We start from the raw sequence: 16,038 nt of genomic DNA on the forward strand, positions 1-16,038 counted from the left end.
GTCTAGAAAAGCGCTACATAAATCTTTTTTTGTTTAAATTTCATCTTAACATTTTGCATTTGTTGCTACTTTTCTGCTGCTTTCTTTCAATGTGCAAACAAATAAAAAATAAAAGGACTGTCATTGTCAGTTTTGTCCATGCCTTCATCATCACCTGAAGATAACTCCTACCGATTTTGATCATCTTCTTATATAATGCAACCACGAGGCACACATTATTGCAACAGGTGTGAGAGGAGTCTGCAGGTACGCTGATGGTAAATAAGGTGTTTTAATATAATGGCACCACCTAATCGTTCATTTTAATACAAAATGATGTTGTTTTAATGAATAATTTTACCTTAAAAATGTTGCAAAATAATCAGAAATGACCATCACGATGTTAGACCTAGCAGAAGTTTTTTCATTTTTGTTGTTAAGTTGTGATTTTGACAGAGTTCTCCAACAGCTCAGCATCACTCCTGCATCACTATCAGACTCACAAAACTCTCTCCTGTTAGCATTCACAACCACAGAAACTCTTCATTCACTGCATTCTTCTTTCTTGTTACAACCTGACGCCGACATTACCCACAATGCAACGAAATCCCTGACAGTCCAGACAGCGATTTGTGTGTTTTTAGTTAACGTGGGGCGTCCCGGTAGCTCAACAGGTTGAGTCCCAGACGCAACAGCCACGGCTCATTTGCTGCATGTCTTCCTCCACTCTTCTCCCTACCTGTCCTGTCTATCTCCACTTATCTCAACATTACAGGCACCAAAGGCCAAAAAAAAAAGAAGTAGTTATTGTGGCGTCAGTCTGCTGGACAGCAGAAAAGTTTTCAGACCCAATTACTGCACATTAAACATCACTGATAGAATAGAATTAGATCAGTTCCTGCTGGAAATGTTTCTAATTCTATTACATCTGCATTTGTTGGAAACTCTGCACTGGTTACTTCATGTGATCCAACAGATACTAGACAAGCAACTCTGAACATCGATGTCACACTTCCCATTAATTTTACATCATTGCTGACTGAAGCACAAAAGCACATATGAGTCAAGGTACAGGATGTGCTCTGCTGTTGCTGTTAAAATGAGATCAGCTGTTGTGTATTAAATTAGATCAGAATAGGTGTCTGTCTTTAGCAGCCATTAACAAATGAGAGGCTACTGGGAGGAACACTGTTTTTAGAAAAATATGAACACCACATGTTTTGCTCAGAGGCAAAGAAATGTTGTGCACTGTGATCATACAGGATCAACAGGTCACAAGAGACACTTATTCTGATTTAATTTGAAACACAAGATCGTTTTTTTAAATGCATGAGAGAAAACCGAAAGGGAGATATTGTCTATACACAAAAACCAACCGCCCACCTACACAACTATGCAATTAAAATTTGTGCCTTTGTCTCTCTGCACCATCAGCACAAACACAGCGGGGCTCTAGTTGTGTAAATGGCCCAGAGTCTCATTTCCTCCTCTGGGTCAAGTCAGTGTTGCCTTTCAACATCTTGTCCTATCACAGCGTCACGCTTAATGAACTCGCGGCACTCCTTTGTTTGCCGATACGAGTTTGACTTTCCTTTTTTTTGTCCCTTACTTTTCGTCTCCACGCCTTCCTCTTTCACTTCTTCTTTCCATTTCTGTTCAGAATTGTTTTCTGGTTTTGCTTGTGTTTTCGTTTTATTAGTAAATAATAAACAAGTACAGATACAAAATGATCTAAGCCCAGCTCTGTGTCATTCTTTTATTTAATTTGCACTTTCTTAGCTGTGCCCCAGGACTGTCTTTGCTTCAAGATTGTCTGGTTCTGAAACGTAAACAATTAAACTCTCAAGTTTACTCAAATATGCGCAGCTGTCCGCTCACATAGATCTGCTTCCAGTCAGTCCAATCCTTTACTAGCTGTGGGAGGTTTGTTACACAAAACATGCAGACTGTGTCAAATTATCCACAGAGGTACATGCTATGGGGGCTTCTCTGTGTTTTTGGCGCTCTATGACCATGCTGCAGGAAATGAAGCTTGTGAAAGAGCAGAGTTTAAAACATCAGCGGTGTGCCATGAAATGTTAACAGGCCCGGTTTGGTTTGTGTGCTCTGGCGGCATCTGGTGACCAAACGGCAGCTTTTGTGCATGACTTAGCCCCAGTGCCAGACTGTAGACAGAAACACCACGACACGAAACATACATACAGACAGTCATGTAGTTACCTGTTAGACACACCGGTATAACGAAAACAACTGCTAAAAAATATATATTTTTTTTTAGTATTTGTGAAAAGGGAACATTTATAAAGACTGAATTAACATGAGGAATATTCATAAAACAGCATTTTTTTTTTGCATTCTAAACCCTTTTTGGGCCAAGTGACCATATTTGGTAACTTCCTTGGACGTTCAATATGTCCGACCTGCGCCTCTCGCTGCTTAACGACTGCCACTGAGAGAATGAGGAAGAGTTTCTTCCCTCAGGTCATTTGTTTGCTCAACTCTGAGCCTTAGACTGGATTGTAATGCACCACACACTGGCACCTTTAAATATTTTACACCTTGTACAATACATTTGCTTTATTTGAATAGATTTTATTTTGTTATTTATCTATGTATATATATATTTCTTGAACACTTTAGGTATCTTATTTTATTTTTATTGTTTTTTTGCAACTGGATGCAGGTACTAAGCACATTTCACTACGCATTGCACTGTGTATAATTGTGTATGTGACGAATAGTGACGAATAAAAGTTTATGTCTTATTTCTCTCTGTCCTTGAGGTTGACGAACCACATGCACTTTGATTTAGTTTTTATATTTGTGCCAATATCACGACTGTACGAAAAAATGTCACTAAACAAATGTTCCAGGCACTTTATGAAGACTTTGTTCCTTTTTTTTTGAGATTAGTGCCAAAACCACTACCCCAAGAAAAATGTGACTAAATGAACTCGCCAAACACTTTATAAATACTTTGCTACTGCTTGTCTAAGTATCATCACCTCAAACTAAAAAGCTTCTAAATAAATGTTTTTGCAGTTTGTTACTTTTTCTTTTATTTATTATAAATTCCCTTTTTTTTTTTTTTTTAACCCTAGACGGGCAAGTTACCATATATGGTAACTTTATTAATCTTGATTTTTCTTGATCTTGAATTAAGGGTTAACCTTTTTCATTCTTGTCAACAACCTTTAAATATTAATAATAATAATATTAAGATAAGATGATTATTTATTGACGAGATAATTATTATATAATATTCTGTTTTTAAGGACTTCAAACAGCTGATCGGAAGCAATTACACTCATATAAGCTGTAGAAAATAATGACTCAGCTATTTCAGTGAAGCTACGAGGACACGTCAAAGTCCGGCCTGTCGTCTCTACCTGTCTCCAGCAGTGAGAGCTCCCAGTTTTTCCTCTCCAGGTAACGGGGGTGAAGGGTCATCCAGGATCTTCTGAATCTGGTACTCGATCTCCCTGGGGGACAGCAGCCGGCCGGCCCGGTAGACCCACAGGCGGAAAAAGCGCCCCTTGTGGTACACCGCCACGAACTCGCTGTCCTGCCAGTGCTGGAGCACATCTATGGAGGAAAGGGGGATAAATCCACAGGATCATTGTTTAAATCTGCAGACATAAACAAAGGTTGTGGGGAAAAGAGAGCAGCAGCCTGACATGCAGCGAAGGTCTGAGTCCAACAGAGGACTCAGCTGCTAAATACATGTTTTAGTGTATGTGGTATGCGTCCTAACCACTCCCCCTCAACATAGAGGTCTGAAATGTGACCCTCTTTATGTGTACATAGCTTTGCTGGTGTCTCATTTATTCCCACTTTACATCTACACATACACACGTGGACAAAATTGTTGGTTAATGAACGAAAAACCCACAATGGTCACAGAAATAACTTGAATCTGACAAAAGTAAAAATAAATAAAAATTCTATGAATATGAAGCAATGAAAATCAGACATTGCTTTTGAACCGTAGTTCAACAGAATTATTAAAAAAAATAAACTCATGAAACAGGCCTGGACAAAAATGATTGCACCCTTAACTTAATGTTTTGACCTTTTGAGGCAATCACTGCAATCAAACGATTTCTGTAGCTGTCAATGAGACTTCTGCACCTCTTAGCAGGTATTTTGGTATTTCCTTCTCCAGATGCCATGTTTCAGCTCCGTCCACAGATGTTCAACAGGACTTAGATCAGGGCTCATAGAAGGCCACTTCAGAACAGTCCAGTATTTTCCTCTGAGCCATTCTTGGGTGTTTTTAACTGTGTGTGTTTTGGCTCATTATCCTGCTGCAAGACCCATGAGCTGCGACTGAGACCAAGCTTTCTGACACTGGGCAGCACATTTCTCTCTAGAATACCTTGATAGTCTTGAGATTTTATCAGATTCAAGACACCCTGAGCCAGATGCAGCAAAGCAGCCCCAGAACATAACAGAGCCTCCTCCATGTTCCACAGCAGGTACAGTGTTGTCTTCATGATATGCTTCATTTTCACGTCTGTGCACATAGAGCTGATGTGCCAAAAAGTTCCACTTTTGTCTCGTCTGTCCATGTTTTGTCATCGTGTGTTTGCCGACTGTTGATTCCAGGAAGATGATTAAGTGTAAAAACTCCAGAATTCTATCCAATCAACGCCAAACTATCGTACGCATCTGCAGAGACGAGGAGTGTGCAGCTCCACGTGTTATTGGTTCTACTTTCATTCTACTTCACAGCTTTGTCTGTTACACAATGGAAGACATCAATCGATGTGTGTGTGTGTGTGTGTGTGTGTGTGTGTGTGTTACCAGTCTCAGTTCCCGGTGTGCGCGTTGTGTTGAACATCCTCTCACACTGAGCAGCACACAGAGGGATGACGGTACCTGGGACACGACTCTGACGCACAGAGACACACACATGTATTATTCATTTTTCGGATGTTGGTCATTAAACGGGCCCGAATATCCGGAGCCCAGAAACTGCCCTACTGGTTTCACTTTTGTCTTGACTAGAACTTGTTGATAGCTACACATCAGCTAAGAGTCATTTCAAACGACAACACAAACAATAGCCAAAGTAATCGTCACTGTGCAGTCTCACCGGCTTGAGCTCCTCTCGGTTGACCTTGCGGCGGTAAAGCAGCAGGGCGGTGATGGTGTTTCCTGCCCTGGCCGCCTGCACTGGGGTCGGTGTCACGTACAGAAAATCCTGGAGGGGAGCGCACGCATTACATAAACAAAGGAAATGAGAATAAAATGTCATTTACAAATGAGAAAAGGAAGGAAAGGGGTTAACGAGGACTGTCGAGACGGGTAAGGGGAGGACAGCACGTTTAAAAAAGGAGAGAGATGCAAGAGAGAGAAAAGATAAAGACAAATCGGTTTTGGCTCAACCTACTCTACAACATTCAGGAGACATACAACACATTAGAGTACTTTAGTGAGATGTAACACTGTGAAAGCTGGTTACCATGCCGTAGTAGTTGCTGTTGACCATGATGGGACTTCGGCTCCTCAGGTAGATGTATTCCTCCCACCAGTCACTCACCTGGAAACGAAGCAGGAAATTAAAAGATTTTAACCTTCGTAAAGTTTTTCCAAAACTGCTGAATTTTAGTCACTAATAATTCCTCCAGGTCATTGCTAAGCCTGGACACTATCTTTTAAAGGTTTAAGACATTGATGGAAGTTCAGGGAGTGTGGAGTGAAACGTTATTTAGGAGCGTGTCACAAAACCGTAACAAAGCGCAATAAAATGCGGGAGGTTTTCACATGTGTTAAGGCGGTATTGTAATTAGCTCAACATGCCCGTAAATTCAGCCACTTAAACTCGAGCCAAGTTTAAAATGTGTTGCAATCACTTCTGTGTTTGTTTTGCCTTTAAGTAGCTGCATGTGTGCAACACATTGAGCACACTGAATCCTTAAACTAGGCTGAATTTAACAGCGCTGAGTGGATGCATTTCAATCTAATGTCTTCTGATATTGAAACAAGCTACAAGGCTGGAAGTCGAGCAGATTTTTGACGAATGTGAGGAGCGTGAGGCTTACAGACCGTCAGCCTATTAGGTGAGTAGACTTATTCATCTGCCAATTTCATTTGGCAGATGCTTTTATCCAAAGCGACATACATCTGAGAGCCGAAACAGTACTTACTTGTGTTTTTTAGGTACTTGTGCTTTATTAGTGTTTCCATTTTACGCTCTTTTGTTCTTGTAATCCACAACATTTCAGACAGAGATGTTAAATTTCTTACGGACTGTTCAATTCAATTTAAATCAGCGGTTTATTGTTAAATCAGTTACACGAGTAAACAGAGTCAGATTATTTGGTTCAGTACATTCATCTGACAGGTGTTCAGCAGACTAAATAAAAGCAAAAAATGTTATTAGGTCAAAAAATATAGTATGATGCAATAAGCCTTAACTGATCCCTTTGGGGAAATGTACAAGCTACCCAGCAGTATGTGAAGTAAATCAAATTTTTACCAGCTGCATATATAAAGTGAAGTACACATTACTGCACCAATGATTATGCCGTTACTGTAGTGCCTCAGTCCTGTTCAAAGTCACTACTGGCTGCTTAAGGGAATTGTTTGGACGTGCGCCCAGTGCACTCCAGACACAGCAAAACGCAGGTTATGTCGTTAATACGGCAGGTTTATTTCCCTTTATAAATCATACACGTAAATATGATACTAACTCATAATATACTTAGAAACAAAATAACTGTTCACCTCACACAGGCGAAGTCGAAATACTGTTTGGTTCTCCCAAACACCTGCCTCTGGGTTGACCTTGATTAAATGGTCTCATTCTGGCTGACCTCCGGTAACCTCAGTCACATATAATACAGCCCCCTATAGGCATGGAGCATACAACCCCAAAAAAATGAAATGAATGAATTTGGCTTCTACAGTTACATAATAAACACTTTTGGTACACTGAGTATTTTTTTTATGCTAATACTTTTGGACTTTTGCACAAGCACATTTTTGAATGCAAGACTTCTACCAGGGAGAGTATTTGTATACAGTGGTACGGCTACTTAACAGATGTGAGTGAGCGGTTCGGCTGATATATAACACAGAAATTATTAATTATTAACCCGTGCAGATCTGATTTTGTTTCTACTTTTGTAGGTTGTTTGTCCCATTTAATTGGATTTGACTATTAATGCATGTTGCATCCTCAGAGGTATCAGAAGCCTTTTTGTCGATGATTGTCGGTCATGTTCTTGTTAAATTATGTGACTTTTGTTTGTACTCTTTTCTTTACCTTGGTCTAGCAAAGTAAAGGAGTCAGATATATACTGATAACTGGTTGTCTGTTGTGTGCACGGGCTGCATTTTAAGAAAAATAATAGATATTTGGTTTGAAAAATGGGACCAATGTTGTGTTTAGTATTTGTAATAATTTATATCATATGCGTAGGTATGTGTGTGTAAATTCACTTACATAGTTGGTGGCCCACAGAGCTTTAAGTTTTAGGTAGCGCTGCAGGCGGTTCCCCAGGTTGGACTCAAACTGATTGGCCAGGCGTGTCATCCGTTCAAACTCTGGATCAGTCAGCAGAGGGCGCACTGACTCCAAGTACTGAGAGACAGAGAGGGAAGGTAAACAGCAACAGTCATAATCTGATTCTGGCTAAGAGCCATTTAATTATTTCACTCAGGTCAACATGAGTGAAGGGTTTCATGCCAGTGTGTGTGTGTGTGTGTGTGTGTGTGTGTGTGTGTGTGTGTGTGTGTGTGTGTGTGTGCACTCACCCTGCTCAGTGTGTCTTTGATGGTAGGAACAGGCAGGTGAGGTAGAGAGGTCTGATAGCTGTACAGCAAAGGCTTCCTGCTTGAAAACAACCTCACCAGAGTCTAAGAGAAACAGACAGGTTCAGGGTTTTGGCACAGATGATAAATGTATGTTCAGAATTACAACCATTATCAATGGGATTCAAGGTACTGTGGAGGTTATAATCAAAGCGGCCACAGGAGGGAGCTGTGGAACCGGGCACAAGCGTGGCTTACCACCCAGACTTTCGTGGTGTTGGAGATTCGGCCGTGCTGTTCAAACATCCACTGGTGGTAGGAGAGCAGCAGCTTCAGGCAGAACCTGAGAGCCAGGATGAGGGAGAGCCACAGCAGAGTGCTGAAGACCAGCGCTGACACCATGGTCTGACCCTGGGCGCTGAGGGACACGTGGAGGCTGGACAGAGGGAAGGAGAGGAGAAGACATGTAAGATAAAAGTTATAAGAAAAAACATCAACTAAAAGTAAAATAGTTTGACAAATCAAAACATTTCTGTCAGTTTATAGATGAGAGAACAGCTATGCTAAGAATGTATGTTTAGATTTAGACTCAGATGTTTCAGGACAAGACTTCTGACCAACATTTCATTCAGTTTCTGTATCTACACACATTGAACATACGTTTTATGACACACTAATCTGGTTGTATGCAATCATGAAGACGTGCTACTAGTCATCTATTATAACTTCTCAGAAGACAAACTTTAAATTGTTTTGAATGTGTTTGACTATTGTCATGCCGTCATTCAGTGTCTGTTTATGTCTAAAACATTAACATGGAGTAACAGCTGCTATTATCTGCACTCTACTCTGACTCTATTCTCTCACAGCTCAACAGCAACATCTGCTGGATCCTTGAGGAAGTGAATGAATTTGGGTTTTTTTTTTTTAGCAGCATCTAACAGCGGAAAAATAAATATTAATGCAACAAAAAGGGCATAATAATGTAGGTTATGAGAATTATCAATGCTGGACAAAATGACATTACAGTAAAATATAATAATATAAAGAAACATACTGGATGCAATATACTGAAAATAAAGAATAAGCAATCAAATCAAATCAAGTCTTGTTTAAGTGGAGAACGTATTGCAAAAAAATAACATAAATAATATTATTCTGTGCATATGTTATTGTTGCTTTCTCAAGCAAGCGAGTTTAAGTATTTCGGGATCTTGTTCATGAGTGATGGGAAAATGTGGCGCGAGGTGGACAGGCGGCTCGGTGCGGCTCGGTGTGGCATCAGCAGTAATGCAGGCGCTGTACCGGACCGTCGTGGTGAAGAGAGAGCTGAGCCACAAGACGAAGCTCTCAATGTACCAGTCCATCTACCCAACCCTCACCTATGGTCACAAGCTTTGGGTCGTGACCGAAAGAACGAGACTGGGGACACAAGTGGCCAAAACGAGCTTCCTCTGCAGGGTGGCTGGGCTCAGCCTTAGAGATAGGGTGAGGAGCTCGGACATCCGGAGGGAGCTCAGAGTAGAGCTGCTGCTCCTGTGTGTCGAAAGGAGCCAGTTGAGGTGGTATCGACATCTGATTCAGATGCCTCCAGAGAGGCTTCCTCTGGAGGTCTTCCGAACACGTCCACCTGGGAGGAGACCCCGGGGCAGACTCAGAACCCGCTTGAGGGATTATATCTCTCTGGGAACACCTCGGGATCCCCCAGGAAGAGCTGGAAAGCGTTGCCGGGGGGAGGGAAGTCTGGGACGACCTGCTCCGCCTGCTGCCCCCACAACCTGACCCCGGATAAGCGGAAGATAATGGATGGATGGATGAATGGATGTTATTGCTGATTAAGAGTATTGTAAGTGTTACAATCCACCGCAGGTGTTCAAACATCTAACCCTCATGTTGGTTCAGGAACACAATATTTATTCAGCCACGCTTCTCGTTACAACCACGACCGGGAATGCCACTGTTCCTCCATTGTGTTCATATCTGACATTCTTTGTTGCTCATACATCAAATCTGCAGTCATTCCATTCAGGATTGTCATTGCGCAATACGCTGGTGTGTTTGCCTACAAGGTAGACAGTAAATCACTTTTGTTGCATGACGTATCTAAAACTACAGTTAGTGAAAAGACTGGTCGGGAAGTAGGGGAAAGTTCACGTCTAGGAGCCAAACCCACAGCGCTGTATGCTGACTCATCGCCGCAACGTGCCAAAAACTTACGATGCCTCTTCAGATGAGTCAAACGTGAGCCCTCCTGACTGTTGCTACATGTCAGACCAGCCTGTAAAGTGGAGCTGTCACTTCCAGCTGTGGGCGACTCCCAAGCATCTGATCTGATTTGATTTGATCATCACAGTGTTTAAAAGCCAGAGAAGCAGATATAGAATACTGAAGCTTCACCTCTAGAAGAGTAATATTTCATAGAGGTAGTTTAATTTCACAAAAGAAAAAAAATACGGAGACTGGACATCCAGAGTATATCTTAGTATCCAATAATTGCAAGGAGAAGATATAAAGAACTCATCTACTATATTATGAAACTTGGGTCTTATAATTATGAGATACTGCTCAAGAGATTAACTGAACAGGAAGTGGAGCTCATAAACATTAAACTTCCTCTTTTTTTTTTTTTTTAAAGTTGACATCTGTTCACACACTCCAAGACTGTTGTCTGACACGACATCTTCAAAATATAAAAAAAACATATTGATATTCGAAGCTCATACTCAGACTGTAAAAGCATCACAATCAGGGCTGGGATAATGTGACCATCCTGTATCATGGATCATCTTAACCTGATCTGCTTTAAAGAGGAATTCCGTGTCATTAGAGGGCCAATATGTATTTTATTCTGAAAGGTCAGTCGCTGCTAACGAGGTAGCTTTGGCTTATTCCATCTTTTGTTTCTCAACCAGCAGGCTGTCCACGTCACCATTGTGGCAGCCCTTTATCTCATTCAGCTGCCTCTCCACTGACTCGTTTCAAGGACGGACGCCAACTCCGTCATCTTGGTTCATGTCCACCAGTGATGAGATAGCTGCCGCTTGCACTACAAGACAGAGTTGGTGCTCATCCATGGGACAAGAGACTCACTGGAGAGGCAGAGGATCAATGGCACGCTTATGGTGAATGAAAAACAGGTGTCTGACATCTTAAAAGAAGCTTCAAAGCACTTCCAGTCAGAACTTTGAGAGGAAAACCAGAGTGCCGACAGGATGTCTTTTTTTTTTTAAGTCAGGCTTTTGGCCTTGAGCTGAAGTGACTAGTTTTGTATCCAGGCAATCGCAACTGATGATGTAATCACATGAGTTCACTGTGTCTGGGGAGAGAACTGTGTTCCAGTTTGTAGTAAGAGATCATCATATGATCAGATCAAAAGAGCATCGTATGATATTTTTGCCTGATCACCTACCTTTTGGCATAAAGCCTCCAATTTTTTAAATAGCTACAACTGATATCAACCGAATGAAAACAAAATCTGCATCTCATTGCTTAGACTTTACAACATAAGGTCCCCATGATGCTTTTTCCTTCTGTGAATGCGAAGCCCTTCTGTAATATTTGCCATCTGAAGAAGGTTAAAAACTTTTCCCATGTGTGTGTGTTTGTACCTGAGCGGCAGGTGCTGCTGTATCTTGGCGATGAGGCCCATGCTGGGATCTGACTGCATGTACATGGTGGCCAGGATCCCAATGGCGACAAAGAGCCAGGAGGAGGGGCTCGCAGGGAACACCCCCTTTATCACTCTGTTCTGGTATCGCAGAAGAAGAACAAATGATGGATTAGTTAACTGTGTTACCACCTGAAGCAAAGCAGCTGATTACTTCTGGAAACAAGGGCAGCTAATACCTTTCAGAAGTGAGCCTATGAACCATGACACCCTCTTAGCCTCAGGTAGCTTTAACATCACGTAGAGACACTGAAGGTACTTGATCAATCAGTTACAGAGCGCGATGTTGAATCAGTTCTTAAAACCAAACAAGCTGTGTAACTTCAAATACGTTTCAAGCACTTCAACCCTGAGTTAAACATGATACACTGATTGGTTTATTATACTTCTAATGCCAAAGAGTGAATTTAGCCATTTTTTATTGATATGGCACATTTAAAAAACAATAGAAGATGATCCAAAGCGGTTTCCAGTCAAGATTGAGGTAAGTTATATAAATAAAATAAACACTATCGTACCAAAAAACGACCTTTTTTCTGGCCTCACAACACTCTCTTTGCATGGACTCGCCAGAGGAGAATTGTAAAGAGACGAGGGGAAACCAGAGCACAACAAGTACGCTCGACAGTTGATGCACACGTGAACAGCTGCGTCTTCGCCAACCCGGCAGGACAAACATGCATGTCGGTACATGTTAGGAAGCACTCATCATTCTTAACTTACACAGATGGGAATTCACACCCTGTAATAAGGCCTTCTGTTCTCAGCTACTTCCTGGACACAAATTACATCCCAGCACGCTTCCTACCTCTTGTAACCACAAGTGGCACGTGCTGATATAGCTGAGAAACTCAGGCATCTGTCTACAGCTGGTTAAACCGCTGGTTCAACTCCTGTACTTCTGTGCTTTGGCTGGCTGTTAGGGCTAGACCTTTACAAAACAAAAACATGCATTTGCTTGAGTCTTTTTTTAACTGTGTTCTCACCCCGTTGGGATGCAGCGACAGAGTTACGTAGCTGGCACATGCAGGGCCGAAACAGAGGCCGTGAGGAGATTTAAATGTCAACAAAACAAGGAAATCCTTTTGCGAGATACGTGGGCAACCTGTGGCATTGAAGGCAGGAAACGCAGCAATCCCTTTTCAGCGTTCGAAAATTTACTATCCCACCGAGTACACAGAAAGTCAAAGTCCAGCCCAAAGGCAGTAGAAAGCTGCGAGCACACCCAAGTTTGCAAATGTTTCATCCATGAATCAGGGCTGGAGTGGTGTGACTGTCAGCTGAAGAAAGAAAGGAGCATAATCCTAACGGTTATACATCAACCACGGTGGCTCTTGTGCCTTTTAATCAAATCAGGAGTAAGTAAATAGAAATGCTATTTAATTAAATGGAAAGTGAGTGGGCGCTTACATGCAAAAATGCTTCAAAACCAAGTGGTGTTGACAGTCCACAGTGCTGCAGCAGTCACTCACGTCTGCCTTTCTTGTCATAACCAAGTCCTCTCTGTGGTAGAAACCTGTCTGTGGCTGTTTGCCACATTATTCTAATGAGTACATCTTATTATTATCTAGCACACAAAAGAAAATGCAACAGCCACTCCAGTGTATAAAGACCGATATGTTCTCAACAGTATGCTGGTTTTACGTGACATTTATTCTGAACAGCATTGTGGCTGCTGCTTTGCTGAAGCATAAATGTTAAAACATGTTGGTATCAAGCTGTTGATTTAAAATAATGATATTTAACCCTACAACTGTCTTATTTTAAAAAAAAAACTTTTTTTTTAAAATTTGGCAGCTTCGTCGATCTTTGCTTCCTCAAATTAATGTTTAAATGCCTCAGTAAATCAGCGCCAAAGCCACTCTGTGGATTCATCCATAGACAGGACGGCAGCAGGGTCACCAGAAGCTCCACCAACAACAACTGCACAATAGCGTACCGCAGAACTACATTTGGTCAGACAGCCTTTTCAATCAAAGGCTGTCACACCTGGAACGCGTTACCAAATGAAATTAGTGGATTTAAAAACTTTAACAGCAAAACTTAAGAACTGGCTGAAAGAAAAACAAGAAAACACCTACGACATGTATACAGTCCGACTGACTGTGGATTGTGCCATTTTGTGTGTGTGTGTGTGTGTGTGTGTGTGTGTGCGGGTGGGTGGGGGATTATAAGTTCATAATGTTGTCTGTGCTGTTTTTATTGGTGTTGCTGGTCCTTTACTTATTTTTGCTGAAAAGCCCAACCAGGGATGGGAGTTGAAAATTAGCTTAATGCTGTACACTCCATATGTAATACGTCAGGTGTTTTTTAATGTAAAAATGCACGGTCCCTGATCAAATAAATAAATAAATGAAAATGAAAATAACAACCCTTCATTTGATGTATTTAGGATTCTGTCCGAAGCCGAACACAATGTTTTCCGTTGAACTTTAAATTAACAGCTTCCTTGCAGAGTTTTTTTTGGTAAGCAAGAAAGTTATGTTTACTCACAGCGTTACTGAATAAAGCACAATCTATTCATCCATCAGCTCTAACTAATGTGTTGAATAAGTTTCCTTACATATTGATCAATATTGACCCTGTAACACCAAATGTTGTCATATTTAAAACAGGGTTTTTTGATCCTCTACATCATCAATGTGGTATTTTTTTTTGTATACAACCAAACATTCAGTGTGCAGGTAACCCACCATGGATCAGTAATTCATGCACCAAAAGTTATACAAACTAAAACTCAAATATGAAAATTTATTGTTTTTTAAAACAGTCTATTTTCAAAAAAGTTGAATTTTCTGGCAATTATTTCATGGCTCAGGCTTTACAGGGTTGAGAAGAATATTCAGCAGACGTTTTGGCCACATGGCCGGGCCCTACTGGCCACCATGACTCAGTAGCTCTCCTCACAGTGCTGACTCAGCTCAGTTCAAACCTAATTATCAGACATCTGATTTAATTAACAAAAGTCTGCACTTTAAAGTGGTAAAATTGAAGAGCAAGTGTTTCAGCTATAGATGAGAAGAGTAACCCTATGGCTGATATGGACAGCTAGGCGGTGTCAGTTTCCTCGATTCTGGAGAACATAGACTATGTGACGACGGCAAAACTGTACTGTGCCCCTTAAGTTCACACATATAGTGTTGTGGTGACTCAAGAGCTTTCCGTCATCCTCACCCTCATGCGGCTGACTCTTTTCTTCCAGGATCGTACTCCGGACAGGTAGATCTGGTTCAGGGCCTGATAGGACAGCTGCAGATCGATGCCTTCTGGCGTGATGGTGAACTGGAACGCCACAGCCTGGTGGGCCTCCGCCATTGCTATGGAAACACAAGCAAACAGACATTTAAACACAAATCGAATTAAATCATTTACTGATGTTTGACAAAAACATTTTTTTAAAAACCACAACTGCTGCTTTAACATAAGTTATTTACGAGGGTTGTGGCGTAATTACTGTGTGATTATAGACAGGAGTTGACAACCCGTGATTACCTGATATCTAGTTAGTTTCACGCCATAAACCGCCCAAAACGGCCAGTTTTACAAGCCAGCGGGCAGCTCAATGCGCCACTCTGTGTCACAACACTTGAGTAATTTAATGTGTCAGTGGAATGTTGTTGTCTCGCTGAATCCTGCTGCAGCACCAAGAACACAGAGCTGCTCCCGGTTCACTGCTCCGTTATGGGGAGTTTGACCAAACCTTCTGATAAACAACAGATTCATCTATACTAATCTACTATTTCATGACGCCTTAAAATCTTTGTGATTCAGGTTGTGAACAGCTTCCTATATACTAGTCCAGTATGCACCCTGGTGCCCCACCTCTGCAGTCAATTATCGAGCAACCATCAGTCTCTGTCTGATATTATGAATTATTGAACACTTATGAGCTACAACCGCTGGCATCACACCGGCAGCTAAGCAGCGAGGAAAATGCCCGTCATTTATCTGTTGCTGGTTTATAGATTTAAATAACTGGTAACAATATGCAAAGGTATGACCAGGACATCTCCGTCTGAGAAATGCTGCACATTGTACTGTGTCAGATATGTGAATTTTATCGGTCTGTACAACAAATGATAGCATCAACAGGTCAGCAGCGGTCTGCTCTGTTTCTGCACGGTCCAGTTTTTATGTGCATTTACTTCTCTCTAGAGCTGTTTTCATGGTTAAAAATTAGGTTTTGTTGCTGAAAAATACATTTCAAACACATTATCCAGCGCCCCAGTTTTTTTTGTCATCATTATCCATCATTTACGTGATATCTTATGCGCTCCAAAGCAGCAGAAGAGCTTCCATGGGCGCTCTTGACGACAAGGTAGTAACAGGCTGCAGGGTTGTTTCACACATTTTAAGACGTAATCAACAAAAAAAAAATAAATACCATGTCTACAGGAGAAAAATGCTGAATGTCAGAGCTGATAATCGAACCGATAATTGTAAATCCATATTCTTTACCCCCATTTTTCATTACTTATGAAGTAATTCTCCTGACAGCTTCTTCTCTTGAATTTTCTAACCAGGTCTGCCATCTCCTGCTCCACTTTCCCCTTTTTCTGCAAAGCTGCCTGGATTTTCTTCCCCAGGTCGTCCCATACTTGGATTCTACTACATAATAGTCATCCATCCAT

General features: G+C 41.4%; 1 protein-coding gene across 1 annotated transcript in view; it reads right to left on the bottom strand.

Annotated features, from left to right (window-relative positions):
• Positions 1–16,038, bottom strand: part of cpt1a2b (carnitine palmitoyltransferase 1A2b) — a 54,857-nt gene that overhangs the window by 33,544 nt on the left and 5,275 nt on the right. The window contains exons 2-10 of the mRNA XM_008283715.1: positions 14,582–14,724; positions 11,349–11,488; positions 7,999–8,176; positions 7,744–7,845; positions 7,433–7,570; positions 5,447–5,524; positions 5,078–5,185; positions 4,786–4,873; positions 3,369–3,564 (exon numbers count right to left, since the gene is read on the bottom strand). Of these exons, the coding sequence (XP_008281937.1) occupies positions 3,369–3,564; positions 4,786–4,873; positions 5,078–5,185; positions 5,447–5,524; positions 7,433–7,570; positions 7,744–7,845; positions 7,999–8,176; positions 11,349–11,488; positions 14,582–14,722 (1,169 nt within the window). The 5' untranslated portion in view covers positions 14,723–14,724. The remainder of the gene's footprint in view (positions 1–3,368; positions 3,565–4,785; positions 4,874–5,077; positions 5,186–5,446; positions 5,525–7,432; positions 7,571–7,743; positions 7,846–7,998; positions 8,177–11,348; positions 11,489–14,581; positions 14,725–16,038) is intronic.

This window comes from Stegastes partitus, unplaced genomic scaffold (genome assembly GCF_000690725.1).
Source record: "Stegastes partitus isolate 25-593 unplaced genomic scaffold, Stegastes_partitus-1.0.2 Scaffold324, whole genome shotgun sequence".
Taxonomy (NCBI): domain Eukaryota; kingdom Metazoa; phylum Chordata; class Actinopteri; family Pomacentridae; genus Stegastes; species Stegastes partitus.